At 40.0% G+C, this 25,591-nt stretch overlaps 2 protein-coding genes across 2 annotated transcripts in view; both read left to right on the top strand.

Moving 5' to 3' along the window:
• The first annotated feature begins 4,285 nt into the window (after positions 1-4,285).
• LOC137040788 (golgin subfamily A member 6-like protein 25) overlaps positions 4,286-25,591 on the top strand; it is a 138,108-nt gene continuing 116,802 nt past the window's right edge. Inside the window, exon 1 of the mRNA XM_067416560.1 lies at positions 4,286-4,699. Coding sequence (XP_067272661.1) covers positions 4,378-4,699 — 322 coding nt within the window. The 5' untranslated portion in view covers positions 4,286-4,377. The remainder of the gene's footprint in view (positions 4,700-25,591) is intronic.
• Positions 4,777-11,197, top strand: LOC137040695 (GTPase IMAP family member 8-like). Its single transcript, XM_067416468.1, has 3 exons — positions 4,777-4,783; positions 4,915-6,038; positions 9,368-11,197. The coding sequence occupies exons 1-3, from the start codon at positions 4,777-4,779 to the stop codon at positions 11,195-11,197; spliced, it is 2,961 nt and encodes a 986-aa protein (XP_067272569.1).

Genomic DNA, 25,591 nt, shown 5'->3' with positions numbered 1-25,591 from the left:
AAGGCACGTACGTTTGCGCTCCTGTATGACTAACTCCAGTGTGGTCGGAGCATGATCTGATATTAAAATAGTATCATAAGAGCAAGATTGGACAAAATAGAGAAATCGATTGTCCAAGAGAAAATAATCAATACGAGAAAAGGAGTGATGTACATGAGAGAAAAAATAATACGTTTTATCAGACGGATTAAGAAAGTGCCATGGATAAGAGACCGAGAAATCCTTCATAAAGGATAAAATGGTCTTGGAAGACCTTGAGGGCACACCTGGTCTAGTAGAAGAACGATCTAATATAGGATTAAGCTAACATTTAAAGTCACACCCCCCCATAACCATACACATTAGCCAGAATCACAGAATTACTATATAGCTGTCCCGTTACAAACACAAACCTTGCATTGGGGTGAGCTATAACATTAGAGCACACAAAAGGAACCGATTTATGATTCAAAATTGCAACAACTCTAGATTTAACATTAAAACTAGAATGACATACTTGGAACTGTTGAATCCAGTGAAGTTAGAAGATCACTGTGGTCAGTGCATGCGCGCTGCAACTCCATGATAGCTTGATAATGGGAGCTAAGTTTTTTGTTTCATCGGTTCAATTGCGTGCCTAAGCTCCTCTCTTTCCGAAGAAATGTCGCTCAAAGCTCGCAAGTCTATTTTGCCAAAAATGTCCCCTTTCAACTGGTCTAACATAGCCAGGAGGTGGTCCAAATTGTGCCCAGTCGAGGGAGAGGCCTTAGCACGGCCTGTGCGAGCCGAGTTTCCACGTGCAGCTGCCATAGTCAGTTGAAATTCCACCGAAACTGACCAAGTACTTGTCACAATTGTGCACCGCCCAAATTAATGAAAAGAAACTGTGTTAAAAAATTAAAACTACATGCTTGGTGTCCAACAGCGCATCACTGAGAGCTGGAATCAGTTGTTTTTGGTTCACCTACAACAGATGGATGAGGGGGTGCCCTGAAGTTGCCCTTAAAGTCATTTCAAGTTTATTAATTTTTATCGTGTGGGTTTCTACTACAAAGCCTTTGCGTTTGAAACAACATCAGGGAGCCCCTATTAGCTTTGAGATAAAGAGAACTGGCCAATGGCCATTGGCGTGTGTGCTTTGCATATCTCGGCGTGGGTATAAAGCTGAAACGATCGCCACACACATTGTCATTCACTTTGGAAATGAGCAGCATTCAGGTCAAAGACAATACTACTGCTATTCAGTAAGAGAGGACACTCGTGTTGGCATTACAGCACACAACAGTGCGACCGCATGCTCACCGTGGCAGCAAACACAACTGCTGTTTTTCCTGTGTTTTTGTCGCGGTTTTCCCACATTTAAAAGAGCGTTTCCTTACAAAAAGAGCAACACGGGTGCTTTTTCAAGATGTCATTCATGCATGTTTATGGATGCAGTCATTCCTTCTCACCCGTTGATGGTCACAATCGCTGCCTCACATGTTTGGCCATTCAGCACGCTAAGGCGGCGTTTGTGGATAGTTCATGTTCCCACTGCAGGAACATGACTATCTCGGCGCTTAGATCGAGACTCACCTACCTTCGGGAAGGTGGGGTCCCCTTCCGCATACCTAGATCTAGTGCTATTCCTGCCCAACAGCAGGATAGACCTACTTCGACGGATGCCCGGGGTGATCCGATGATTACGCTCAGTGCGCTCAGCAGGCCCCTGATCCCTCAGAAGCTCCGCAGCCAGTGGTGCTTCCGCGAGAAGCTTCTGGCCCCTCCCATAGGCGTCCAGTTGTGACTTTCGGGGCAACCGTGGATGAGCAGATGTCAATCACTGCATCGGAGGAGTTTCAGTCCTGGGAGGATGAAGACTCAGCTGTACTGCCTCCCTCTGGGAGAGTGGCAATGGTTGAGTCCGCTATGTTTTCCCAGGCCGCCAAAAAGGCTGGGCTTAAGTGGAACCCTCCACCACGTCCCGAACCTTCTAGGTTGGATGATTGGTTTCTTGGGGCAGCTCGCACTGGTGCCATTCTTATTTATTTTATTATTTATTTTAATTATTTATATATTAATTATATTTTTTTCTTCTTGCCAATCTTCCCGGTGGTGCATGAGGAGCTAACTAGGTCGTGGACGGCGCCTTTCAGTGCCGGAAACAGACCTGGTGGCTCCTCCCTCCTCCCTACCCTCAATGGCGGGCAGGCCGAGGGTTACGTGGGGACCCTGCCGGTTGAGTGGGCTGTCGTGATGCAACTGTGTCTGGCGACCACTTCCAATTGGCCCGGTGACCCACGTCTCCCGTCCAAGGCCTGTAAGTTCTCTACCAACCTCGTTATGAAGGCTTACAGGTCTTGTGGACAGGCCGCGTCTGCCCTGCATGGCATGAGCCTGCTCCAGGTGCACCAGGCCCAGGCGCTCATGGACATGCACAAGGGTAGGCCTGACCCAGAGCTCCTTCGGGCGAAGAAAGTCACCGCCTGTGCCATTGGTCAGGCGATGTCAACCTTAGTGGTCTAGGGCCGACATCTCTGGCTCAACCTGGCCGACATGAAGGAGGCCGACAAGTATCGGTTCATGACTCCCCCATTTCGCCAACCGGGTTGTTCAGCGATGCAGTCAAGTTGTCGGCCGCCCAGAAGAAGAAAGAGGCCAACAAACACATCCTGCCCGGCTGCAGCACCTCCACCTGCTGTTGCAGAGGACATCCACCTGCCGCCGCTCCTGCCCCAGCCCAACAGCACCCTACATCTCACCGTGGCCATGGAGCTGGACGCGGGAAGGACGTCCAGCCCGCTCAGGCCGCTGCCAAGCCAGGTGGCAAGCGCCGTCGTAAGAGACCTGAGACGGGCCGCCCAGAGATGAAGGAATCTGCTCTTCAGGAGATGGCTGCAGCACCACTCCTTCCCCCGGAGGAAGGCTGGGGGAGAATCCTTTGTTCTGTTTTTTCTGTTCCGCCACTGGCCCCAGGGCAGTGTGTTTCAGCAAGTGTCGGCTTGCTGCGCCACCCCCTTCCCCACAGAACGGATACGTGTTCTTATCTGCTCCAGTCGAGTTCCCCTAAAGAAGGGGAACCTTCGAGTCCTCCGCAACCCCCGGCAGTCGGACGTGGCGGAGCGTCCGACGCTAGATCTAACACTCATATGCATTGTTGGAATTTGTGTTAGGCTGGGTTCCATATGTTGTGACCCCCACGGTGGTCCCATATGTGTATTCTTCCACGGTAGTGGTCCCTACGGCGAGCCCATGTCTTTCCCTCGGGCTCTGCCATCTTAGTCTTGTGTTGTTCCCTTGCTTATAATGGCCAGGGCCACCCCTGGAACTTCTATATGTTGTACTGCCCACGGCCAGTCCATACGTTTATTCTCCACATGGTAACTCCCTCTGGGCAGGATGTGGCTTCTGCAGCGGCCCCCCAGGGCATGCTTTCCCAGCGTTATTCAATAGTCTGCTGAGTTGGTATTGCGGAACAGCAGTGTGACACTCCCTGCGTGAGTTTTCCCACCTGGCACTGGCCTGAGGGGTCTGAGGGGCTCTTCGCTGGGCGCTGGAAGTGCTAGTAACTGTGGCGTTTTCCAAGGGATCACAATTCGTTGGTGACGTCCGACGTACGTCGAACGTGACCGACTGAAAGGGAACGTCTCGGTTACATATGGTAACCCTCGTTCCTTGAAGGAGGGAACGGAGACGTATTTCCTGTCGCCACAGTTGCTGTACCATCACTGCAGGCTGAGTCACTAGTTTGGCTCCTCAGTGAAAAACAATGTGCGTGGCGATCGCTTCCGCCTTGTACCCGCGTTGGGGTTGGGGTTGGGGTTGCGATATGCAAAGTACGCACACCACTGGCCAGTTCTCTTTATCTCGAAGCTGATCGGGGCTCCCTGAAGTGATCCCAATTCGTTGGTGACGTCCGACGTACGTCTACGCTCCCTCCTTCAGGGAACGAGGGTTACCATACATAAACGAGACGTTTTTACTTGTAACTAGTAATTTACTTGTTACTGGAATCTAGTAGCTTACATTACAGTCGTGATTAGAGTTATTCCGACATGATGTGAATGCTTAAAAACCTCATTGTTAAACTAGTTTTTTCCTTTTTCAGTTCCAGAGGGTGTGAAGCTGAATCTGGCTCTGTGTGGGAGTGACAGAAGATTAAAATCCTTCATATCAAACCTGATCCTGAACCAGAGCGAGAGCGGATCAGAGCTCAGCTCAGAGTGTGTGAGGAGAGACGTGGATCTTCATGGACGTCTGATCTCTCTGGTGGAGCTTCCAGCTTTGATTAACTCTCAGCTCTCAGAGGAGGAAGTGAGGCGTCAGTCGCTCCGCTGTGTGTCTCTCTGTGATCCTGGAGTTCATGTTTTCATCAACATTATTCCTGATGGTCCAATTAATAATGAAGACAAAGCAGAAATGGAGAAGATCCAGAGAATATTCAGCTCAAGAATCAACAAACACCTCATGATCCTCATACACCAGAATCCAGATCATCAGACAGCAGATCTAAATGAAGAACTACAGTCTGTCATTGAGAGTTTTGGAGGACGGCATCTTCTCATTGGCCCAAACACACACGTGTCCGTGTTGATAGAGGAACTGGAGCAGATGGTTCAGGCAAATAGTGGAGTTTGTTTCTCCACAGAGACATTATGGGATGCACAGATGGAAAAAATGCAGAAATTTGAAGAAATGAAAAAGAGAATCCATTCACTAGAGACGTGGTTTCAGTCAAAAGGTAATGATCAGAAAATCAGACACTTTCCATGATAGCTCAAGTCTACACAGATTTGTGAGATGAAACAATAACACTACATGCAGAGTTCAGAAGAAATCATCTGATTAGCACAAGATGCTTAAATTTAAATTATACATTATCTGTGGCCATAGGTGACTGACAATCTTCTTGAAATGCAATATAATGTTTAACATTTTTATTTGATCTATTTTTAGATTCAAATGAGAGTGCAGATGATCTGAGGATTGTGCTGCTGGGAAAAACTGGAGTTGGGAAGAGTGCAACAGGAAACACCATCTTAGAAAGAGAAGCATTTATCTCAGACACATCTCAAAAGTCAATTACTAAAGAGTGTCAGAGAGAATCAGCAGAAATCAACGGCCGACACGTGACTGTGATCGACACTCCAGGACTGTTTGATACTGAACTTACTAATGAGGAAATAAAGAGAGAAATCACCAACTCCATCTCCATGATCCTGCCTGGACCACATGTGTTTCTCCTGCTGATACCACTGGGACGATTCACTCAAGAAGAGGAAAAATCAGTGAAGATCATCCAAGAGACGTTTGGGGAGAAATCATTAATGTACACCATTGTGCTCTTCACCAGAGGAGATGATCTGAAGAAAAAAACCATTGAACAGTGGCTGGAAAATCCTGATCCAGCCCTTAAAGACCTCATTAATGAGTGTGGAAACAGATACCACGTGTTCAATAATAATCAAACTGGAGCCCGAACACAAGTGTCTGATCTACTGAAGAAGATTGACGACATGGTGAAAGAAAACGGAGACAGCTACTACTCATGTAAGATGTTCAGAGACATGGAAAGAAAAATACAAGAACAACAACAGAAGATGCTGAAGGATGAAGTGGAGAAACTGAAGAGAGAAAGAGAAGAACTGATGAACAATCATGAAGAAGAGAAAAAGAGAATTAAGATGACAATGGAGGACGAAATACAAAATCAAAGAAAGAGAAGAGAAGAAGAATTTAGAGAGAGAGAAGAACGATATAAAAGAGACATTAAAGACATAGAGGAACAAGAGAGAAAGATGCGAGAGGAGATGAAGAGAGAACGAGACGATTGGGAGAGACAGAAACAGAAAGAAAGACAAAGACAACACACAGAGAGAGAAGATCTTCAGTCCAAATATGAAGAAGAGAGAGGGAGAATGAAGATGATGATGAAAGAAGAAAGACAGAATCATGTTAAAGAGAGAAAGAGAATAGAAGAGGAATTTAGAGAAAGAGAAGAACAATATAAAAGAGACATTAAAGACATAGAGGATCAGGAGAGAGAGATAAGAGAAGAGATGAAGAGAGAACGAGAGGAATGGGAGAAACAGAAACAAGAGGAAAGAGAAGAAGAGACACAGAAAACAGACACAGGTCAGATTTATAAATATGAGCAATGAAGGCCATGAAAATCAATATGCATTGTTTATCATTTTGATCTTTTTAAAGAAAAATCACTAATGTATTTAATCTATTTATTATTATTATTATTATTATTATTATTATTACAAACACAGGGAATATTTAGAAAAGAAAGTTAAACTGGGGCAGGGCGATATGGCAAAAAAAATTTAATCTTGATTTTTTTTCAGAACGATTGACTGATTAACAATTTTGATTTCAATTTTTTTACGTTTAACTTGTCAACTTTAAAAACATAACTACAATATTAGGTAACATTCTCTTTATTAACCATCTGGTTAAAGTTTTATTATAAGTGCACCACACCTGGATTGATTATCATGGTGTAAATGTAAAACAAAATATGCAGGAAATATGAAGGCAAATATTTTACAAACATATCTTAAACATGCTATATACTCAGAAATAATATAAAATATTTAATAATATTTATTAACCAAAAGGGAATAGCAATAAATAACACCTGTATTATTGGTCGTGCCGGCAATTGTCACAATTCAGCAGTGTGAGTGCCCGTGATCACCACCAGAGGGCACTCCACTCCGGACTGTCACTCCATCACAAACTACATTACCCATAATCCTTTCCCTGGATTCATTAGCACTCACTGTTTAAAACTGTCTCATCACCTTCTCTAACAAACTGCTCTGAGACAGAAGGTTGAAGATCCAAACGCAGTATTTATTGAAGGGTAATCCAAAGTCGTAGTCCATAAAACACGCAAAAGGTCATACACAGGCAAGCAGTCCGAAAAGGCAAACAAAACAGAAGGAACAGGCAAAAGGGTAATCCACAGAGAAGGCAAGAAATCAAAGACTAAGATACATGAAACCAGGGAAACGCTCAGAAATGCAGTTGACACTAAACAAGACTTCGCAATGAATGACAGAGATAACCAGACTTATATAGGCGATGAGATGAGGTGATGAGACACAGGTGTGAACATTGAGTGCTAATGAGTCCGGGGAAAGGATTATGGGTAATGTAGTTTGTGATGGAGTGACAGTCCGGGGTGGAGTGCCCTCTGGTGGTGATCACGGGCACTCACACTGGTGAATTGTGACAGCAATACTACCTCGTTTTTTTTTTCTAATGTGAAAGATTCAAAATACTCTGTTGATAATGGTCATACAGACAAGTCTTATACATGTTTTGAATCTGTTCAGTTCCTACTTTAAAAACAAAATTGTGCTTTTTGCAAAATAAAGAAAGCAAACATGATGCGAAACCTGTCGCCTTTCTCTCAATGAAGTTGAGACTCTAACTTAGTGAATACTTGTCACACAAACATGATAAATCTCATGGAATGTTTCCCTCAAAAACAATATTGACTCTAGAAAAAAAGACATGAACATCTTAGATGACATGGGGTGAGTAATTTATCAGGACATTTTCATTCTGAAGTGAACTAATCATTTAAGATGCACAGCAGTTTCCAACATTGATAAATCATCAAATCAGAGTGATTCCTGAAGGATCATGTGACACTGCAGTAATGATGAAAATTCAGCTTTGATCACAGAAATTAATATTTTAAAGTATATTACAATAGAAAACCATTATTTTAACTTGTAATAATATTTTACAATATTACTGTTTTTCTGTATTGATTAAATACATGCAGGATTAATGAGCATAAGAGATATCTTTCAAAAATATAAAAAAATGTATCATGACTGGTACTGTATATGTTAATATATGTAGCACTATGGTCCTGTGAGGCACAACATTTAGTTGCTCGATAGAGGAATTACAATAAAAAAGATTCAAATCTTTCAATAAAACTTTATCTATCTATCTAAACTAAATATTCATGGCCATGATAACCCCCACGCATTCAGCAGTGCTTACACAAAAACTGACTTGCAAATTTTAAATCATTATATTGTTGTTCATGAATGAGTTGTCAAAATGATTATCACACCATTTTGTAGAAATACTACTGGCCCTCAAAATTGATAACTCAAAAGTCTTGTAAACAACCATTCAGTATGTTGTTCACAAGACCCCCCAAAACTTAGAATCCATGCATGATCATTATTTTCTAAAAAAAAAGAAAACAAAAGAAAACAAAATGCAAACATGTACATCCAGTTTGCTCACATATTATTGTAGCAGAGTTTGTGAATACAGAGCTGTATCCAGGGTAAATTTTGTCTGTAAATGATGCATCATCACGACATCCTCATTAAACCCGTCTCCGGCGTGACGACTCTAATCTTTTGAATAATCTTACGAATATCTATTGATTTAAAATGACTTCTAACCTGTAAGGTTGCCAGAATCACTGGCACCCTGACTCAGTCTGGTTTCTCCCAAGGTTTTTTTCTCCATCATGCCCTGGAGGACTTTTGGTTCTTTGCCACCATTGTCTCTGGCTGATGGGGTCACTAAATTTTCAACCATATTACCGATCTGCCCGCATTGACACTATATGATAATTGAAATAAGCTGATAACATCACCGTTTTCTCCAGAACGACTGTACAGCCAAATCTAATTCTGTTGCATTATTTAATCCTGTTAACACTGTGAACCTGCTTTGAAACAATTGGACTTATAAAAGTGCTGTATAAATAAAAGTAACTTGACCTGACTGCAGCAAAATGACATGTTGGTCAGTAGTAGTTCTTTAAAGGTTATAGCATTCCTTTGAGATTTTATTGTTTCTATGTTTGGCGGACGTGTTCTCACTCATGAAAGCACATTCTTAAAACACAGCTCTCAAGTCAGAAGAAAGTTCAACTTACGTCTAATATCTGCTTTTTTCCCATTCTTCAACGTTTTCAATGCAATATTGCATTCTGTCTGAAGCAGTTCATCAGTCGCGCAATCATGTGTTTGGATCATTTTCTTCTCTTAAATGTTTTAATTGCTGTATTGTCAACATGTCTAAATGTAATGTTTGCTAAAACATTTATTCAAAACTTTAATTTTTTTCAAAAAATTAAATCACGGCATACCATTAAAACCAAATTAATCTGAGAAAGAAAACAAAAAACGCCCAGCCCTAAATTAAACTGCACTTTATTTAATGCGGGTGATAAGAGACCTGGATAATGGATTTAGAAGAGGCGACTCAAAAAACATTGGGAACCACTGAGATGGACTGTTACATTCGTTTACATTTTAGGCTTGAGTTTAACACTTGCTGCTCAGGGTCCCAAATTGAATAAATTGTTGTTAATCTCTAAACTCTATTATTTTTATTTTCAGATGATGAAGATTCACCGTCAGATTCCGGAGGTTTGAGAATCTTGCTGTTTGGGAGGACAGGAAATGGAAAGAGTTCCACAGGAAACACGATCCTTGGAATAGAAGAATTTCGAAGTGAAGATAGTAAAAGTTTGGTGACCACTATTTGTCAGAAGGAAGTTGGCGAAGTTGATGGTAAATCAGTCACTGTTGTTGATACTCCAGGACTCTTTGACATGACATTAATGAAAAAAGAACAGGTGGTGGAAGAAATAATGAAAAGTGTTTCTCTGTCCGCTCCTGGACCTCATGTGTTCATTATTGTGGTGAGTTTGGGAAGAATCACTCAAGAGAAGCAAGACACTTTAGACATGATAAAGAAGATCTTTGGCCCAGAAGCAGCAAAGTTCAGCATTGTTCTCTTCACTAGAGGAGATGAACTGAAAGAACAAACAATTGAAGAATATGTAGAGACAAGTACGAATGAGGAACTCAAGAAACTGATCAGTGACTGTGGAAACAGATTCCTGGCCTTTAATAACAGAGAAACACAAGATCAGACACAAGTTACTGAGCTCTTAAAGATGATAGAAGAGCTGAAGGAATCTAATGAGGGCCAATACTTCACTAATGAGATGTTTGAGGCAGCGATCTCTGATGAACTGAGAAGAGAAATGATAGAAGAGAAGGAAAGGAAAAATCAGGCTCAAGTTGAAAAATTAGAAGACAAATATGACATGGAAGTTAAACGCATGAGAAAGAGACTGAAGGAGAAGAAACAAAAGACAGATGATGAAAGAGGGAAGCTGGAGAACAAGTTCAGAGAAAAACAGGAAACACTCTGGAGAAAGTTTGAGGAGAAAGAAAAATCAGAGCAGGAGAAACTGGAGATGGAGGATCAGAAACGATCTGAAGAGGAAAAACAGCAAAGAGAGGAATATGATCAAAGAGTAGAAGAGATTGGGAGAGAGATTAAAAATCAGACTGAAAAACAGGAAAGAGAAAGAGAAGAAAGAGAAAATAAATACAGACAAGATCAAGAAAAGATGAAAACTGAGCAGGAACACGTCATGGCAGAGTTAAGAAGAAAACAGGAAGAGGAGATGAAACAGAGAGATTCAGAGGAACAAATGAGGAAGGAAAAAGAAGACAAAGAGAGAGAAGAATGGAAGAGAAAAATAAAAGAGGCTGAAGATGACAAAGAGAAACAAGAGGGAATTAAACAACAGCTGAGAGAATGGGAAGAAGAGAATAAAAGACAGATCAGAGAACAAGAGGAAAAGGAAAGAGAGATAAAAGAGAGACACAAGGAACAGCTGAGAGAAAAACAAGAAGAACTGGAGAAAAGGAGAGAGACATTTGACGCTGAGAGAGAAGAAGAAATACAGATGATGGAGGAGGAGAGAGAAAAACAGGACAAAGAGAGAGAAGAAAAAGAGAGAGAATGTGAAGAAGAGAAAAATGAAGTGAAAAGCCGTTATGAGCAGCTGGAGCGAGAGAGGAAAGAGGAGTGGGAGAGAAGAAAACAAGAGGATGAAGAGAGACAAATGGAGAAGAGAAAGAGATGGGAGAAAATGATGGAAGATCTGAAACGAGAGCAAGAAGAAGAGATCAAGAGAAGAGAAAGAGAGGAGAGGGAAGCAATAAGAAGAGAAGAAAAAGAGTGTGATGAAATGAAACAGAAAAATGAAGAGGAGATAGAGGAGATGAAGAAGAAACATCGAGAAGAAGCCAGAAAACAAGAAGAAGAACTGAATAAATTCAACAAGAGGAAAGATCAGCACGTTCAGGAGTTCAAGGAGAGGCTTGAAAATCTATATGACGAGAAAAGAAAGCAAGAAAAACGGTGTTATGTCATGTGAAACATCTTCCTCATTATTGATGAGCGCAAACTATTATGGCACTTGTCTACTGTAGTGTGAAGAGGTGTTCAGTTAATCAGGGCTCTTCAGATCCACCAGGAGCAGATTTTTATAGACCTAGACACAATTTTTTCAGAACATAAGCAATAGGTCAAGCAAACGTTCTCTTCCAAAATGTTACTCTTATACAATAAGAAAATGTTACTAGATAGATAATTTTTGTTAATGTTATGTTTGAAAATCAGATATTCCATATCAATATTGGTTAAATACAGGAACTTGTCTAAGAAAAAACACCCAACAAATGTCTAGTGTTGGGGAAAGTTACTTTGAAAAGTAATGCATTACAATTTTGCGTTACTTTTTAAGAAAAGTAATGCGTTAGATTACGTTTGTGTTACTTTTTAAGAAAAGTAATGCGTTAGATTACTTTTGTGTTACTTTTTAAGAAAAGTAATGTGTTAAATTACTTTTGCGTTACTTTTTAAGAAAAGTAATGTGTTATATTACTTTTGCGTTACTTTTTAAGAAAAGTAATGTGTTAGATTACTTTTGCGTTACTTTTTAAGAAAAGTAATGTGTTAGATTACTTTTGTGTTACTTTTTTTCACCTGGGCTGGGCTTGTTTTTTTATATAGCAAAAAAGTTCTATTTTTGAGTAAATGTAAAGACCCTTTCACATCTAAAGTAGACAATAATCCTCAGGTAACACTTACTGCCCCAATAAAAACACAATATCTAAAGTCTTTTTTGCATACGATTTAACTGAATCATTTAAAGGTCAGCAGCAATACATCGGTCAATAAAGTGAGACTGAATGCATACAAATATTTGATTTATTTAACATGCTTAATTATTGGAGGTTTGCTTAGTATTCTGATTTTGCATTTCACTGAATTCATTAATTTGGATGAGTACTTAATTGTTTTTATTTTTGTGCAAATGAGATTAGTAAATGAATGCTATAGGACTAGAATAACCATCATATTTACACACAACGACTCCACACTTATGATTTATCTCAACATTGGGACAGGAGAGCTGTCAGTCAATAAATGCGTTACTTATTTGAAAAAGTAACTCAGATATTTTGTTGTAAATTTTAAAAGTAATGCATTACTTTACTAGTTAAAAAAATGCATTTAGCAGACGCTTTAAAAAAGTAATCTTATTACGTAACTTGAGTTTTAAAACCTGATTAAACAACATGAATTATTGCAGACCTTAAAAGACAGAAAAGATGGAAAAGAAACAGACAAACTCAAAGAATGCAAGTTAAAATTATTTTTATGCATGACATTTCTTAATTCATTATGCCGTTTTAAGATGGCTGTTAATGTCTTTTCCTTTGTTTTCTCTGTTTATTCAGCATATTTGATCCGATCTGTTCTTACTGACAGAAAACATTGTCAAAGTTAGCAATAGACGTCCATAAAGAAACATATTAGAGCTATCTGAGGATTCATGATAGTGTGTGTGCTTCGAGAGAGCCACCATACATACGTTTCAATTTCTTTGCTTTTGCTATTCATTTAATCATATAATCGGGTTTCATTTCATTATTCAATTTAATCATTTAAACACTTTATACTTTTAATCATTTATCATATTCCAGTTTTTCTAGCTCTTGTAATGTTTGCTATTGTTGTTTAATTTTATAATTGTGTGATCTCAAGAACAATGTTTTTTAACGTCACAGGACGATGTTGTAAAGCAGTCATTTTTCTGTAGCTTTTGCTTTACTATAATAACACTTGATGTAGGTGTATCACATGTACTAATGTACTATTCTCCTTTCTCTCTATCTGATTTTTCTGATCTTACTAAAAGGCTAGGGTCCCTTTTCAGACGATTCAATCTGCCAGACCTGTTTCCTGTTTTACTGAACTGGAAACAAGAACGATCTGCTTGCCTAACACACACATACTATATAAAGATTGAGAGAGTTAGTCTCTCTTTGCTTCTTCAACTCTGTTCTCTCTACTGATCAATAATAAAGAACATTAATATTCCCCACCTCAGGCTTTTGTCTCTTCCTTCAAACTTGTCTAACATGTGGATAGACAGAGTTTAGAAAGGCTGACTTGCCTACTTATACTACGCCCTAAAAGTATATTCTCTATCTGTGAGAAGTGTGCAGAAGAAGCAGTGGTGGATCTAGACTTTTATACCTGGGGTGGCTGAGGCTTAGGGTTGCCACCTTCAATACAGAAAAATAAGGGACGCCTGCCGGTGGCCACACCCCTCGGGGCCACGATGACCACAGTCCCGATGGTGTGCCAGTGCAGTGGTCGTATATCATAACTTAAAACCTAATTTGTATATATATATATATATATATATATATATATATATATATATATATATATATATTAAGATTGATACCAGTGGACATTATAATAGGATATCTGCTATTGAAATCAGTGTGAACAGATGCACTCAGTATAATACACAGCTATGACAATGAAAAACAAACTCAGCTGCTGTAACCTAGAGGGGAGTAGGATAAGAAATTGCAAATTAACTCGAGTAATTTTATAGTGTTGTGAACAAAGATTTTGACTAAAATATTTGTCATTGTTTGCAGTAACACCATCCAAACAGTGAAACCATAATATCTACAATCATTTCTTATTTTAATAAAACACTAAACAACATTTTTATTTTTGGTAAGTTAAGTAAATATATTTATGTATTATTCCGTTTTTATAGTCTATTGTTAATTCTATAGTATTGGATGATGCAATTATAATTTGTTAAGCATAACAAATAGTTGTTTATTTTATTCCTAAAAGGTCCTATTTTGATTATATATATATATAATAATCATCTCTTATTAAAGTAATGCTTGTGTCTGACTATACAACTTAACCTTAATAAACAAATCATACCATAACATCATTAATGTAGCCTACATTATTAACATTATTTCTTAATAGGCAGCATTTATGAAATCTAACGTTATCAATCAAAAAATTGAGGTGATAAAAAAAAAACAAAAAAAAAAAAACATAACACTGTCTGCCTCAGGAGATGCTTGAGGTATGAAGAACTGTGCGACAGTGCTTTGATTTCGGTGAGCTCTTGCATTTAGTGAATGTTGCTCTCCCGTTGCATGCTGTCTCACATCTGACAGGCCAGCGTGCGCCACCGAAAACACTCGCCGACAAATAATTATTGTACAATTGGCTTGGTATTCATTGCCGCGGACACTTTCCAGTCAAATATTTATTTCTTCCCACTCTCGTCTGTACCTCTGCATCCGCTTGCGTTTCTGCTCGGAAACTTTTACAGCTGGACGCGGAGGTATTTGGACCTGCCTCCGCCATCGTTTCAAATGGATTCTGCCCATATAGAAAAGAACCTATACCTCTTCTGACTCTGATTGGCCGTGATTCACGACCAGTGAACCTGAAACAAACCAATCAAACAAACCAACGACGGCAGCGACCCAATTAGGGGCAGAATAGGACGTGTCTTCACACAATGCGGGTGGACCTATGTAAAATACGGGACAAATCGCGTCCCGTATTGCTTTGATACGGGACGCGTCATTTTCCCTAAAAATACGGGACGATTCCGTATTTCAAGGGACGGGTGGCAACCCTACTGAGGCTACTTTAGGGGTCCATAGGCCCTAAGAACATTATGTTTGTAATACAAATAAATAATTGTAGATACCAGTGAAATTTCACAATTCACTGGTATACAAATAATGTAGCTGTGTTGAAATGGCGTCAAGCTCAGGTAAGAATCAAATTACTTACAAATATATGCAGGAACATTTCCTCAATGATTTATGAAATATTAGCCAACAGTAGGCAATGGTTTACTTTAAGTTTCTTAAATGATAATTCACTGCGCTCTTACATTAATGTTTAAAAGTGGCGTTGAACTTATAAAAGGCTAGATGAGCCGGTAGACCAACTTCACTCATGGTCATTCCATGCACAAGAACATGATCAACTACACAAATGTCCTCATGGGTTTAACCATGTCCTCATTGAGAAAACACAAACACATGATATAATTACCTCAGGTGTCTGACTGTAAAACACACACACATGCTGCTCACATATTAGTGCAGCAGAGTTTGTGCTGAATACAGTGTAATCAGACTTTAGGCTAGGAAAATGTGAAAAGTAACAGAAATAAGCACAAATGTCAAGTCATGTCAAAACCATACCTGTCTACATTTGGGTATCAAAACCCAGGACACTTCTGAGCGGGTGCTGTATCCTCTTATCTCTATAACAATACAGAAAAAGAAAAAACAGTATGCACTGCATAAATTATAAATTACATATAGATTAAACATTATTAATGCTACAAAAGTTTTTTAGTCAACAGCAGTGAGTTATTACTTTTGTTCTTTAAATTCATGTCATCATAAATGGTTACTGTCACTTTAAGATCTTCCGCTGTCGCCCAGTAAGCGGATCTCACATGCTGTCTCATTTCTTCACAACTCAGTTGTTCTTCAGTTGTACTTCACAACTTGCTCAAGTGAAATCCCTTCAAAAAATTAAAGTATAAAAAAGTTATGGAAGTTTAAATTTACTGTAAATCAAATATACTGTACTAGATATTTAATATTTAATATAAAAAATATATGTTACAAAATAATTTGTACTCTAAAATGACTATCAAATCAAAGCCATATGTCTAATCAATTTGTGTTCCAAATTTGAAAGTTCCCATGAGATTTTGTTTAGGTGTGTACCACAAATTGTAGATATAGAACAGTGAGACTCAGACCTTTCCGACGATATGTGTTTTGTCAAGATTAGAAAAGGTTTTCATTATGAAGTAGTTAAATAATTATGAAATATGACGACGCCTTTTGGGGAGGAGCCCGCTAGAATAATTTAGAGCACCGTTTCCATGGTAAAGCAAGGTCCGATTTCAAAACGGTTTTCACAGGATGAATCTTGAGTTCGTAAGCTTTCGATATGATATTTAGTTTGTCAACATTAGATCAGAATAAATATAGGATATAATTGTTTTAAACATGCAGTGGCAAATGGGCCCACCGGTGGGCCAGTAACACTTAACAGGTTAACTAATTTAAGACTGCACTTATAAGGACACTCAACAAAACTGGCATTTTGGCATAATTGTGTCTGTTACTGGTAAAGCGTGAAAGAAAGAGAGCGCATCTTTCTGTGTGTCGTGTGTGTCACAGACTGCGCATTCTCTAATGTGTGTGGCACTTAAATGTTTACATTGTGACTCAACTGGAAACATCTGCTACAGATCGATTGGTTCCTGATGTGTGTGTTAGTCTCGTCAGATGTATGGAGACAGAAAAGACTCATTAATAAATCATGTAAAAAACACAATGCACACGTGTGTAGCCAATTTTACATGTATGAAACCAAATTCACGTGCACAAAAAAAAAAACTATTCACATGCACAAAATAAAGTGATATAAAATATAAAATACACTTCACAAATGCAAACAATTTGTAGATTTACAGATGTGCACAAAAACTTTTAAATGTTTCAAAATGTACAAGTTTTCCTTGAATGTGAATGTGCAAATCGTCATTCGCGTGCAAATCGTCATTCGCATGTGAATCGTCATGGATTTGATTGTTCCTGATCGATTGCTCCTGTCCAGGGGCGGAGCGGGGGGGTGGCTAATGGGGCTTAAGCCCCGAATGTTTTGTCAAAAGCCCCGAATCTTTTAGTAAATAATAATAATAATAATAATTTTGTTTAATTTCCTCTCAGTCTTTCAGAATGGAGCGGCAAAAAATGAAACAAAAGCTCCTTTACCGTGTGTGTGTCTGTGTGTGTGTGGCAGTCGGCAATGCGTCGCACATCACTCAGCTTGTTTGCCAATGCCAACTGCCAATAAAAACTAACGAAGAAGAATATACATCTTCTTCTTCGTCGTTGTCATCAGGGATTGGCGGGCTTTTGTATTTCACCGGCGTCGTAGTTAACTATAGTTAACATGGACACTACAAATTTTTTTTAAAAGGAACACTAAACCTCACCGGCCAGAGAGAGATTATGCATCAGACGAAAGTGTTGCAGGTTTGTGAATCCGCTGTTTTAACACTTGAGTTACATGACTGTATTGCTGGCTAGCTAGAGTTAACGTTAGGTTTTACTTATTAAGGCGAGACACGACAGGTGAAAACAGTCAATTTTGAGATTTTGGGCCAGTTCACTCCCTTAACATGTAAGCTTTCATGTCACAATAAAAAAAGGCAACATTACACATTTAAGGTGGTAATTTTATTATATTTTGTCACCGTGCGCCTTTAGATTTCTACCTGAAATCATCCAAAGTTACTCTAACGCGAGCTCTCGTGCCGTCTCCATTCACAGAAACATGTCATGCCTGGTATCATTATAAAGCTCTCAGTCTCACACGCAGCACTGTCTAATCCAAATATGGGCATTTCCTTTGTAGAACTAACCAACCGTGAAAGTTTGCAGCCGAAAACAACATCTGATTGGTCATGGATTCTGATGTAGCAAATTTGTCAGCTAAGCACAAAGTAAACCAAACTGAACTCTAAAGATTAATAATGATGTTTACACCAAATTCCAATTTTACCTATGCAGGCTAACTTAAAAATAGTCAGATAATGGTTGCCTTTTTTATTTGCCAGGGGTTAAAATGAGTCATCCTTAACATGTTTGGTGTTTTGGATTCACTACAGCTGGAGAACAGTTAAATACCATACAGGTTGTAGGCTCTACTGGGTGAATTTTTTTTTTACTGAGTAACTTATTTTCCCAGATAATATATAGATTTTTAAGCATTCTATTATCTCAAACAGCCTGAAAAATAGTGCATTTAGCTGATGTAAATGGAAAAAAATCTCCCCGGGGGAGTATGCCCCCGGACCCCCCTAGGTTTGGGCTAAGCCCCGAATGTTTACATCGTCTGGCTCCGCCCCTGCTCCTGTCTGCCTGCTGCTGCTGCCTGCCTCAGTGTTTGTAGCTCTGTATAGTTGTGTTTGAATCTCTATTTGATATATTTTCTTTGTTATTTACACTGCTAAATATAACTTACTCATTACCATATATTGCTTAATATATCAATTCAATTCAATAATTTATTGCCATGTCAACAAGTTGATAGGAATTTGTCTTGGTACAACTCTCAGACGTAAAAAGATATAAAGGCTATATAAATATAGCCTTTCAAGTTAAATTTGACATACCTAGCTTTTAATCTGTATCACTACCACACGTTAGCTTTTTGCTAGCCTGGTAGCTTTCTATCCCAGCATCCGGGTCTCCTGTTTTCTGAGTTCTTTAGACAACTGTGGTGAGTTGGATTATTAAATAGACTCCATCAAACAACTGTGGTAAGTTTTAGATTCATTAACAAATACGGTAAGTCATGTCTTCTTCTCCTGTCATAGTCACTTACACTGCATGCTACATGTTTAGCATATCTATCTGCGTTGGCGAACAGGGCTTCACATGTGATAAATGTAAGGAATTAATCAGGCTGACGGAGAAGATTTCAGATTTAGAGACACGCATCCAAGCTTTATGTGAGAGTAGTGAGAATGTACCAGCTTTAGATACTGCTTTGGATGCGACTAGCTTAGTGAACACTCATTGTTTGGTTCCGGCTGAGCCCGCGCAGCAGGGCTGGGTGACGATGAGAAAGCATAGTCACGGATCAAAAAAACACTCTTCCGTTCTGATCAGAACATCAAACAGGTTCTCCCCACTCAGTGACGCACCCACTGAGGATCCTGTTGAAAGTGCCCTAGTTATTGGCGATTCTATTACATGGAACGTGAAAATAGAGACACCAGCCACCATAGTCACATGTTTACCGGGAGCCAGAGCGCCTGACATCAAAGCAAATTTAAAAGTGCTGGCTAAAGCTAATCGTAAATTCTCTAAGATTATTATTCACGTCGGCACTAATGATGTTCGACTTCGCCAGTCGGAGATCACCAAAATTAACATTAAAAAGGTGTATAAACTCGCAAGTACAATGTCAAAGGCAGTATTTTTCTCTGATCCCCTCCCTGTTAAAAGGAGTGATGAAATAGTTAGCAGATTATCATCACTCAATGGCTGGTTGTCTAAGTGGTGTCTGCAAAATAACATGGGTTTATAAACAATTGGAAAAGTTTTTGTGGCAGACCTGACCTGTTGAAGATAGGCGGCATTCATCCCTCCTGGGCTGGTGCTGCTCTTCTCTCTAGTAATTTGGCACATTGTCTTAGAGCTAAACCTTGACTCACTGGGGCCCAGGTCAGGAAGCAGACAAACTGGCTAAACCAACCGTCTGCTAGCTGTCTCACGTCACCAAAGTCAGCTAAATCCCAGCACATAGAGACTCTTTCACCTAGATATTATCATATAGAGACTGTGTCTGTTCCCCGAATTAGTAAATACAAAAAAACATCAAAACCATTCAACAGTAAAAATTTAATTGATGTCCAACAAATAAACAACAGATATAACAAATGATAAAGCTCGGGTTGCTGAATATTCGATCCCTTTTGCCAAAAGCGCTTATTGCCAATGATATGATTATAGATCATAACTTAGATGTGCTGTGTTTGACAGAAACCTGGCTAAAACCTGACGATTACATTACTTTAAATGAGTGCACCCCCCGAGATTATTGTTACAAACATGAGCCACGTCTGAAAGGTAAAGGGGGAGGTGTTGCTGTAATTTATAATAATATCTTCAGTATTACGCAAAAGTCTAGTTTCAAATATAATTCCTTTGAAGTTTTGGTGCTTTATGTAACGTTGTGTAGTGTAAATGATAAATCCAGTTTGAAATATGTGTTGGCTACTGTATACAGGCCACCAGGGCACAATACAGACTTTATCAAAGAATTTGCTGGTTTTGTATCAGAGTTAGTACTGGCTGCAGATAAAGTACTAATTGTTGGTGATTTTAATATCCACGTAGACAATGAAAAAGACGCATTGGGATTGGCATTTAGAGACCTTCTAAACTCTATTGGAGTTAGACAACACGTATCAGGACCCACTCATCGCCTTAATCATACTTTAGATCTAATAATGTCACATGGAATAAATGTCGATACTGTTAAAATTCTGCAGCAGAGCAATGACATCTCAGATCATTACCTAATATCATGTATACTTAATTTACCTAAGGCTGCAAAGCCATCCCCTCGCTTCAAATATGGCAGGACGATAACCGCTGCGACTAAAGATTGCTTTGTCCATAATCTTCCTCATCAGTTCCATCTCCTCAGCATTACAGATAGCCGAGAGGAACTTGATGTTGCAACAGAAACTATTGACTCTCTCTTTACTAGCACTTTAGACACAGTTGCTCCCCGGTGTTTAAAGAAGATTAAAGCAAATAATCCAACGGCGTGGTACAACGAGTACACTCGGGCCCTTAAAACAGCAGCCAGAAAAAAGGAGCGCAGCTGGAAGAAAACAAAACTGGAGGTTTTTCGCAATTTGTGGAAAGAGAGCATGATTGCATACAGAAAGGCCATAAAAACTGCTACATCTGCTTATTTCTCAACTCTTTTAGAAGAAAACAAACACAACCCAATGTATTTATTCGTTACGGTGGCTAAATTAAAAATAAATAAAAATTAAAATAAAAAAAAAGAATAAAGCTTCAACTTCTGACGTTTGTAAACAACACAGCAGTAATGACTTTATGAACTTCTTTACTAGTAAGATTGATAATATTAGGAATAAAATTATAACCATGCAGCCGTCTATTACAGTATCACTTCAGACAGAGCATTGTAGTGTCACTGAGGAAAAATTACACTCATTCACTGCTATAGGAGGAGAAGAATTGGCTAAACTTGTTAAATCATCAAAATCAACAACATGTATGCTTGACCCTATACCGACTAGGCTATTAAAAGAGATACTTCCAGAGGTCATAGATCCTCTGCTTAATATCATTAATTCATCTTTGACATTAGGATACGTACCGAAAACGTTTAAATTGGCTATAATTAACCCACTTATTAAAAAAACGCAACTTGATCCTATCAAAAATACTAGAAAAGGCTGTGTCTTCACAATTATGTTACTTTTTTAGAAATAAATGGTATATGTGAGGATTTCCAGTCAGGATTTAGACCGTATCATAGTACTGAGACTGCTCTAATTAGTTACAAATGATTTACTCTTATCATCTGATCATAGCGGTCTGACAGATTACCCCGGTTGCAAAAAAAGAAGAAAACAAAAATAGAAAGGGGGAAATATTGCGGTCATGTTAGGAAAAAGTATATGGGTAAGCGTTAACACTGTGCTTATCATAATTTTTGTAGTTTGAAGTGAACAGTTTTCAGGTAATGTTCATCGGTACAAAAGATTGTTTATTGCTTATTGTTGGGGTGTGTTCTAAGCAATGTCTACTAAGCATAAGATATCGACGACTCAATGCTTTATGGTTATTTTTGTTTTATGTGTTAAAAGGGGAGATGTGGGATAATTATGTAGGGGAACTACATAATGTTTTCATAATTTGAACCCGGGGCGGGGCGGCAGTGGCTCAGTGGTTCATGTAGGTTGTCTACAAACCAGAAGGTTGGTGGTTCAATCCCCGGTTCCACCTGACCAAGTGTCGAAGTGTCCATGAGCAAGACACCTAACCCCAGCTGCTCCCGACGAGCTGGATGGCGCCTTACATGGCTGACATCGCCGTCGGTGTATGAATGGGTGAATGTGAGGCAAAAATGTAAAGCGCTTTGGATAAAAGCGCTATATAAATGCAGTCCATTTACCATATAAATGCAGTCCATTTAACCCTGGATAATGTTTCCGCCCACAAGGGGGCATTGTGAGTGAGGGAATAAAGGCAAGGTTATATTGAAAGTCGACAGACGTTGGTGTGTTTTGTTTACTTATGCAATAAACTAAGAAACACGACAGTGGCCTTAACTACTATGTACCTGAATTTAAAAAAAGTACAATGTACTTACTGCGTTCATATTGTATTGCAAAACACTTTTGCTGATATTGAGGAGGGATATGGGCAAGGTTAGGGACAGGTGTGGTGGTATGGATTAGTTTAAGGGTAGGGTTAGGAGTAGGTAAAATGTCATTACATTACAAATGTACATTATTATAAATGTAACAATTGGCGTAGCTGGTGTGAGTAAGGGCCGAGGCGGAGCCGGTGTAACAAAAACATTACAAAGAAGTTATTGATTGCATTTTAAGCAATAAGTTTTAAATCAAATCACATTAAAGGGATAGTTGACCCAAAAATGAGCCTGTGATGTTTATCTGCTGACCCCCAGGGCGTCCGAGATGTAGGTGTGTTTGTTTCTTCAGGAGAACACAAATGAAGATTTTTAACTCAACCGTTGCTCGTATAATGCATGTCAATTAGCCTGACGTGGTCATCCTCAATTCTAGTCAGAATATGAGTCTGATGCTCCATTGGGCTGTGATTATGGGGCGTTTCAACTGAACCAGGAAAGACCTCAATTGGACAGACCGACAACCAATTAGAGCAATGAAGCGACGTAAACAGAGCTCGCGGGTTGTTTTCTATGTCCGCGGGTTGAAGCGACTATTATGTGATATATAGACCCATGAGTGTGAATTATAGCAGCAACCTTGCCAAAATAACACACATTTTACCCCCAAACGCCATTTTTTCCTGGAGAAACCCCCCCATACACGCGCTGGAATAAACGATCTTTGCCGGTGTTGTAAAAAAATAAAAGAATTTAATGTTACACAGAGTACTTACCCAACATGATTATCATTTCTGAGAGAAATAGTGAAGGTGATGCAGATACGAACAAGCTCTCCGTTTAGGATTAGAACAAATATAACCCAAGCCCCATGATGACGTGATGATTACGGTACTGTTGATCATCTGTCCGTCATCGGCTAAAGCCCGCCCTGATGATCTCATTGGTCAGTTTCTGTTGATCATCTGTCCGTTATCGGCTAAAGCCCGCCCTGATGATCTCATTGGTCAGTTTCTGTTGATCATCTGTCCGTCATCGGCTAAAGCCCGCCCTGTTGATCTCATTGGTCAGTTTCTGTTGATCATCTGTCCGTCATCGGCTAAAGCCCGCCCTGATGATCTCATTGGTCAGTTTCTGTTGATCATCTGTCCGTCATCGGCTAAAGCCCGCCCTGATGATCTCATTGGTCAGCTTCTGTTGATCATCTGTCCGTCATCGTCTAAAGCCCGCCCTGATGATCTTATTGGTCAGTTTCTGTTGATCATCTGTCCGTCATCGTCTAAAGCCCGCCCTGATGATCTCATTGGTCAGTTTCTGTTGATTATCTGTCCGTCATCGTCTAAAGCCCGCCCTGATGATCTCATTGGTCAGTTTCTGTTGATCATCTGTCCGTCATCGTCTAAAGCCCGCCCTGATGATCTCATTGGTCAGTTTCTGTTGATCATCTGTCCGTCATCGTCTAAAGCCCGCCCTGATGATCTCATTGGTCAGTTTCTGTTGATTATCTGTCCGTCATCGTCTAAAGCCCGCCCTGATGATCTCATTGGTCAGTTTCTGTTGATCATCTGTCCGTCATCGGCTAAAGCCCGCCCTGATGATCTCATTGGTCAGTTTCTGTTGATCATCTGTCCGTCATCGGCTAAAGCCCACCCTGATGATCTCATTGGTCAGTTTCTGTAGATCATCTGTCCGTCATCGCCTAAAGCCCGCCCTGATATCTCATTGGTCAGTTTCTGTTGATCATCTGTCCGTCACAAGCCTGCAGTCTCCCTCTCATTTACTGAAGCTTTCGCGCCTCGATTGCCCCCCGGTGACCGGTCCCAGTATAGCCGCCCCTCTGTGATTTCTAATGGACGCGAGGCAAACTAAATAATAAAATTACACTTCAAAAATTTCCCCCCAAAGTTAGTTTATGTCACTGAAGGCAGTTATCAACACGATGATTTCATTTCAGGTGTTCGTTTTAAAAAATAAGTTTACTTTGAGTTAGTTATTTGATGCTATAAAAACGGGGTGTGTGACGTCATGATTGACAGCTGAGACTGACGGCTTCTCTGAGTGAAGTTGTCACTGAGGCACTAACGGACTTTTTTCGAAATTTTTGGGAGCAGATTGGAGCTTTAGCTTTAATTTCTACATTTCCATAACTGTTTATTTCACACCAACATAATTAATTGTTCTGCATCTGCGAGAGTGTGGGCGGGCTTTTGATATCGCGACTGTACTTCCTGCTCTACTTCCTGCGCTCTACTGCGCAACTCCGGTCCCGAAATCGCTACTGCGCAGACTCGGTCCCAAGATGTCCGCGCCGTGCAAGGCCGCCTGAAAGCTTCAAATATGGCAAGCGGAAATGGATGATGTCGAGTCGTCCATATTTTTTTACGGTCTATGGTCCGTCATCGTCTAAAGCCCGCCCTGATGATCTCATTGGTCAGTTTCTGTTGATCATCTGTCCGTCATCGGCCGATCATCAGTGTGTGAGTGTGTGAGTGAGTGATTGAGTGATTGAGTGTGAGTGTGTGATTGAGTGATTGAGTGATTGAGTGAGTGAGTGTGTGAGTGAGTGAGTGAGTGAGTGTGAGTGAGTGTGTGTGAGAGTGAGTGAGTGTGTGAGTGAGTGAGTGAGTGATTGAGTGAGTGTGTGTGTGAGTGTGTGAGTGAGAGTGAGTGAGTGTGTGTGAGTGAGTGAGTGAGTGATTGAGTGTGTGTGTGTGTGTGAGTGAGTGAGTGAGTGAGTGTTTGAGTGAGTGTTTGAGTGAGTGTGAGAGTGAGTGTGTGAGTGAGTGAGTGAGTGAGTGTTTGAGTGTGTGTGAGTGTGAGAGTGAGTGAGTGTTTGAGTGAGTGAGTGTGTGAGTGAGTGTGTGAGTGAGTGATATTTACTGTATGCAGACAACTTACTAATTCTGTCTAAAACACCAGAAGGCCTCCAGAAAAACCTTGACATCTTAACTAAATACTGCGAGGACTGGTCCTTAGAAGTCAACTCCCAAAAAACTAAGATCATGATTTTTCAGAAGAAACCCAGAAATCTGGAACATAAACATATATTTACTGTAAACAACAGCACAATTCAACACACTTTACATTATAATTATCTTGGTCTGGTTTTAACACCCACTGGAAACTTTAAATTAGCAATTAAAACATTACTTGCAAAAGCCCGCAGAGCCCTGCACGCTATACGAATGAAATTATTTAAAATAGACATCCCCATTAGAATCTGGACAAAGATATTCGATAGCGTCATCCTGCCCATTGCACTGTACGGAAGTGAGGTCTGGGGCCCAGCGAGTAACTTCAGCCATAAGGTCTGGGACAAACACCCTGTAGAAGGCCTACATGTAGAGTTCTGTCGAAACATCCTCCACGTCCACAGAAACACACCGAACAACGCATGCAGGCCGGAGCTGGGCCGACTGCCCCTTAATCTAACCATTAAAAAAAGAGCCTT

This window comes from Pseudorasbora parva, chromosome 14 (genome assembly GCF_024679245.1).
Source record: "Pseudorasbora parva isolate DD20220531a chromosome 14, ASM2467924v1, whole genome shotgun sequence".
NCBI lineage: Eukaryota > Metazoa > Chordata > Actinopteri > Cypriniformes > Gobionidae > Pseudorasbora > Pseudorasbora parva.
This window is presented reverse-complemented; position numbering and strand designations above follow the sequence as displayed.

Excerpts from the sequence above, each read along its gene's own strand:
- LOC137040695 (XM_067416468.1), top strand. Across the intron at positions 6,039-9,367 it reads TGAAGAGAGAACGAGAGGAA|TCACCGTCAGATTCCGGAGG; the intron begins TGGGAGAAACAG and ends GATGATGAAGAT.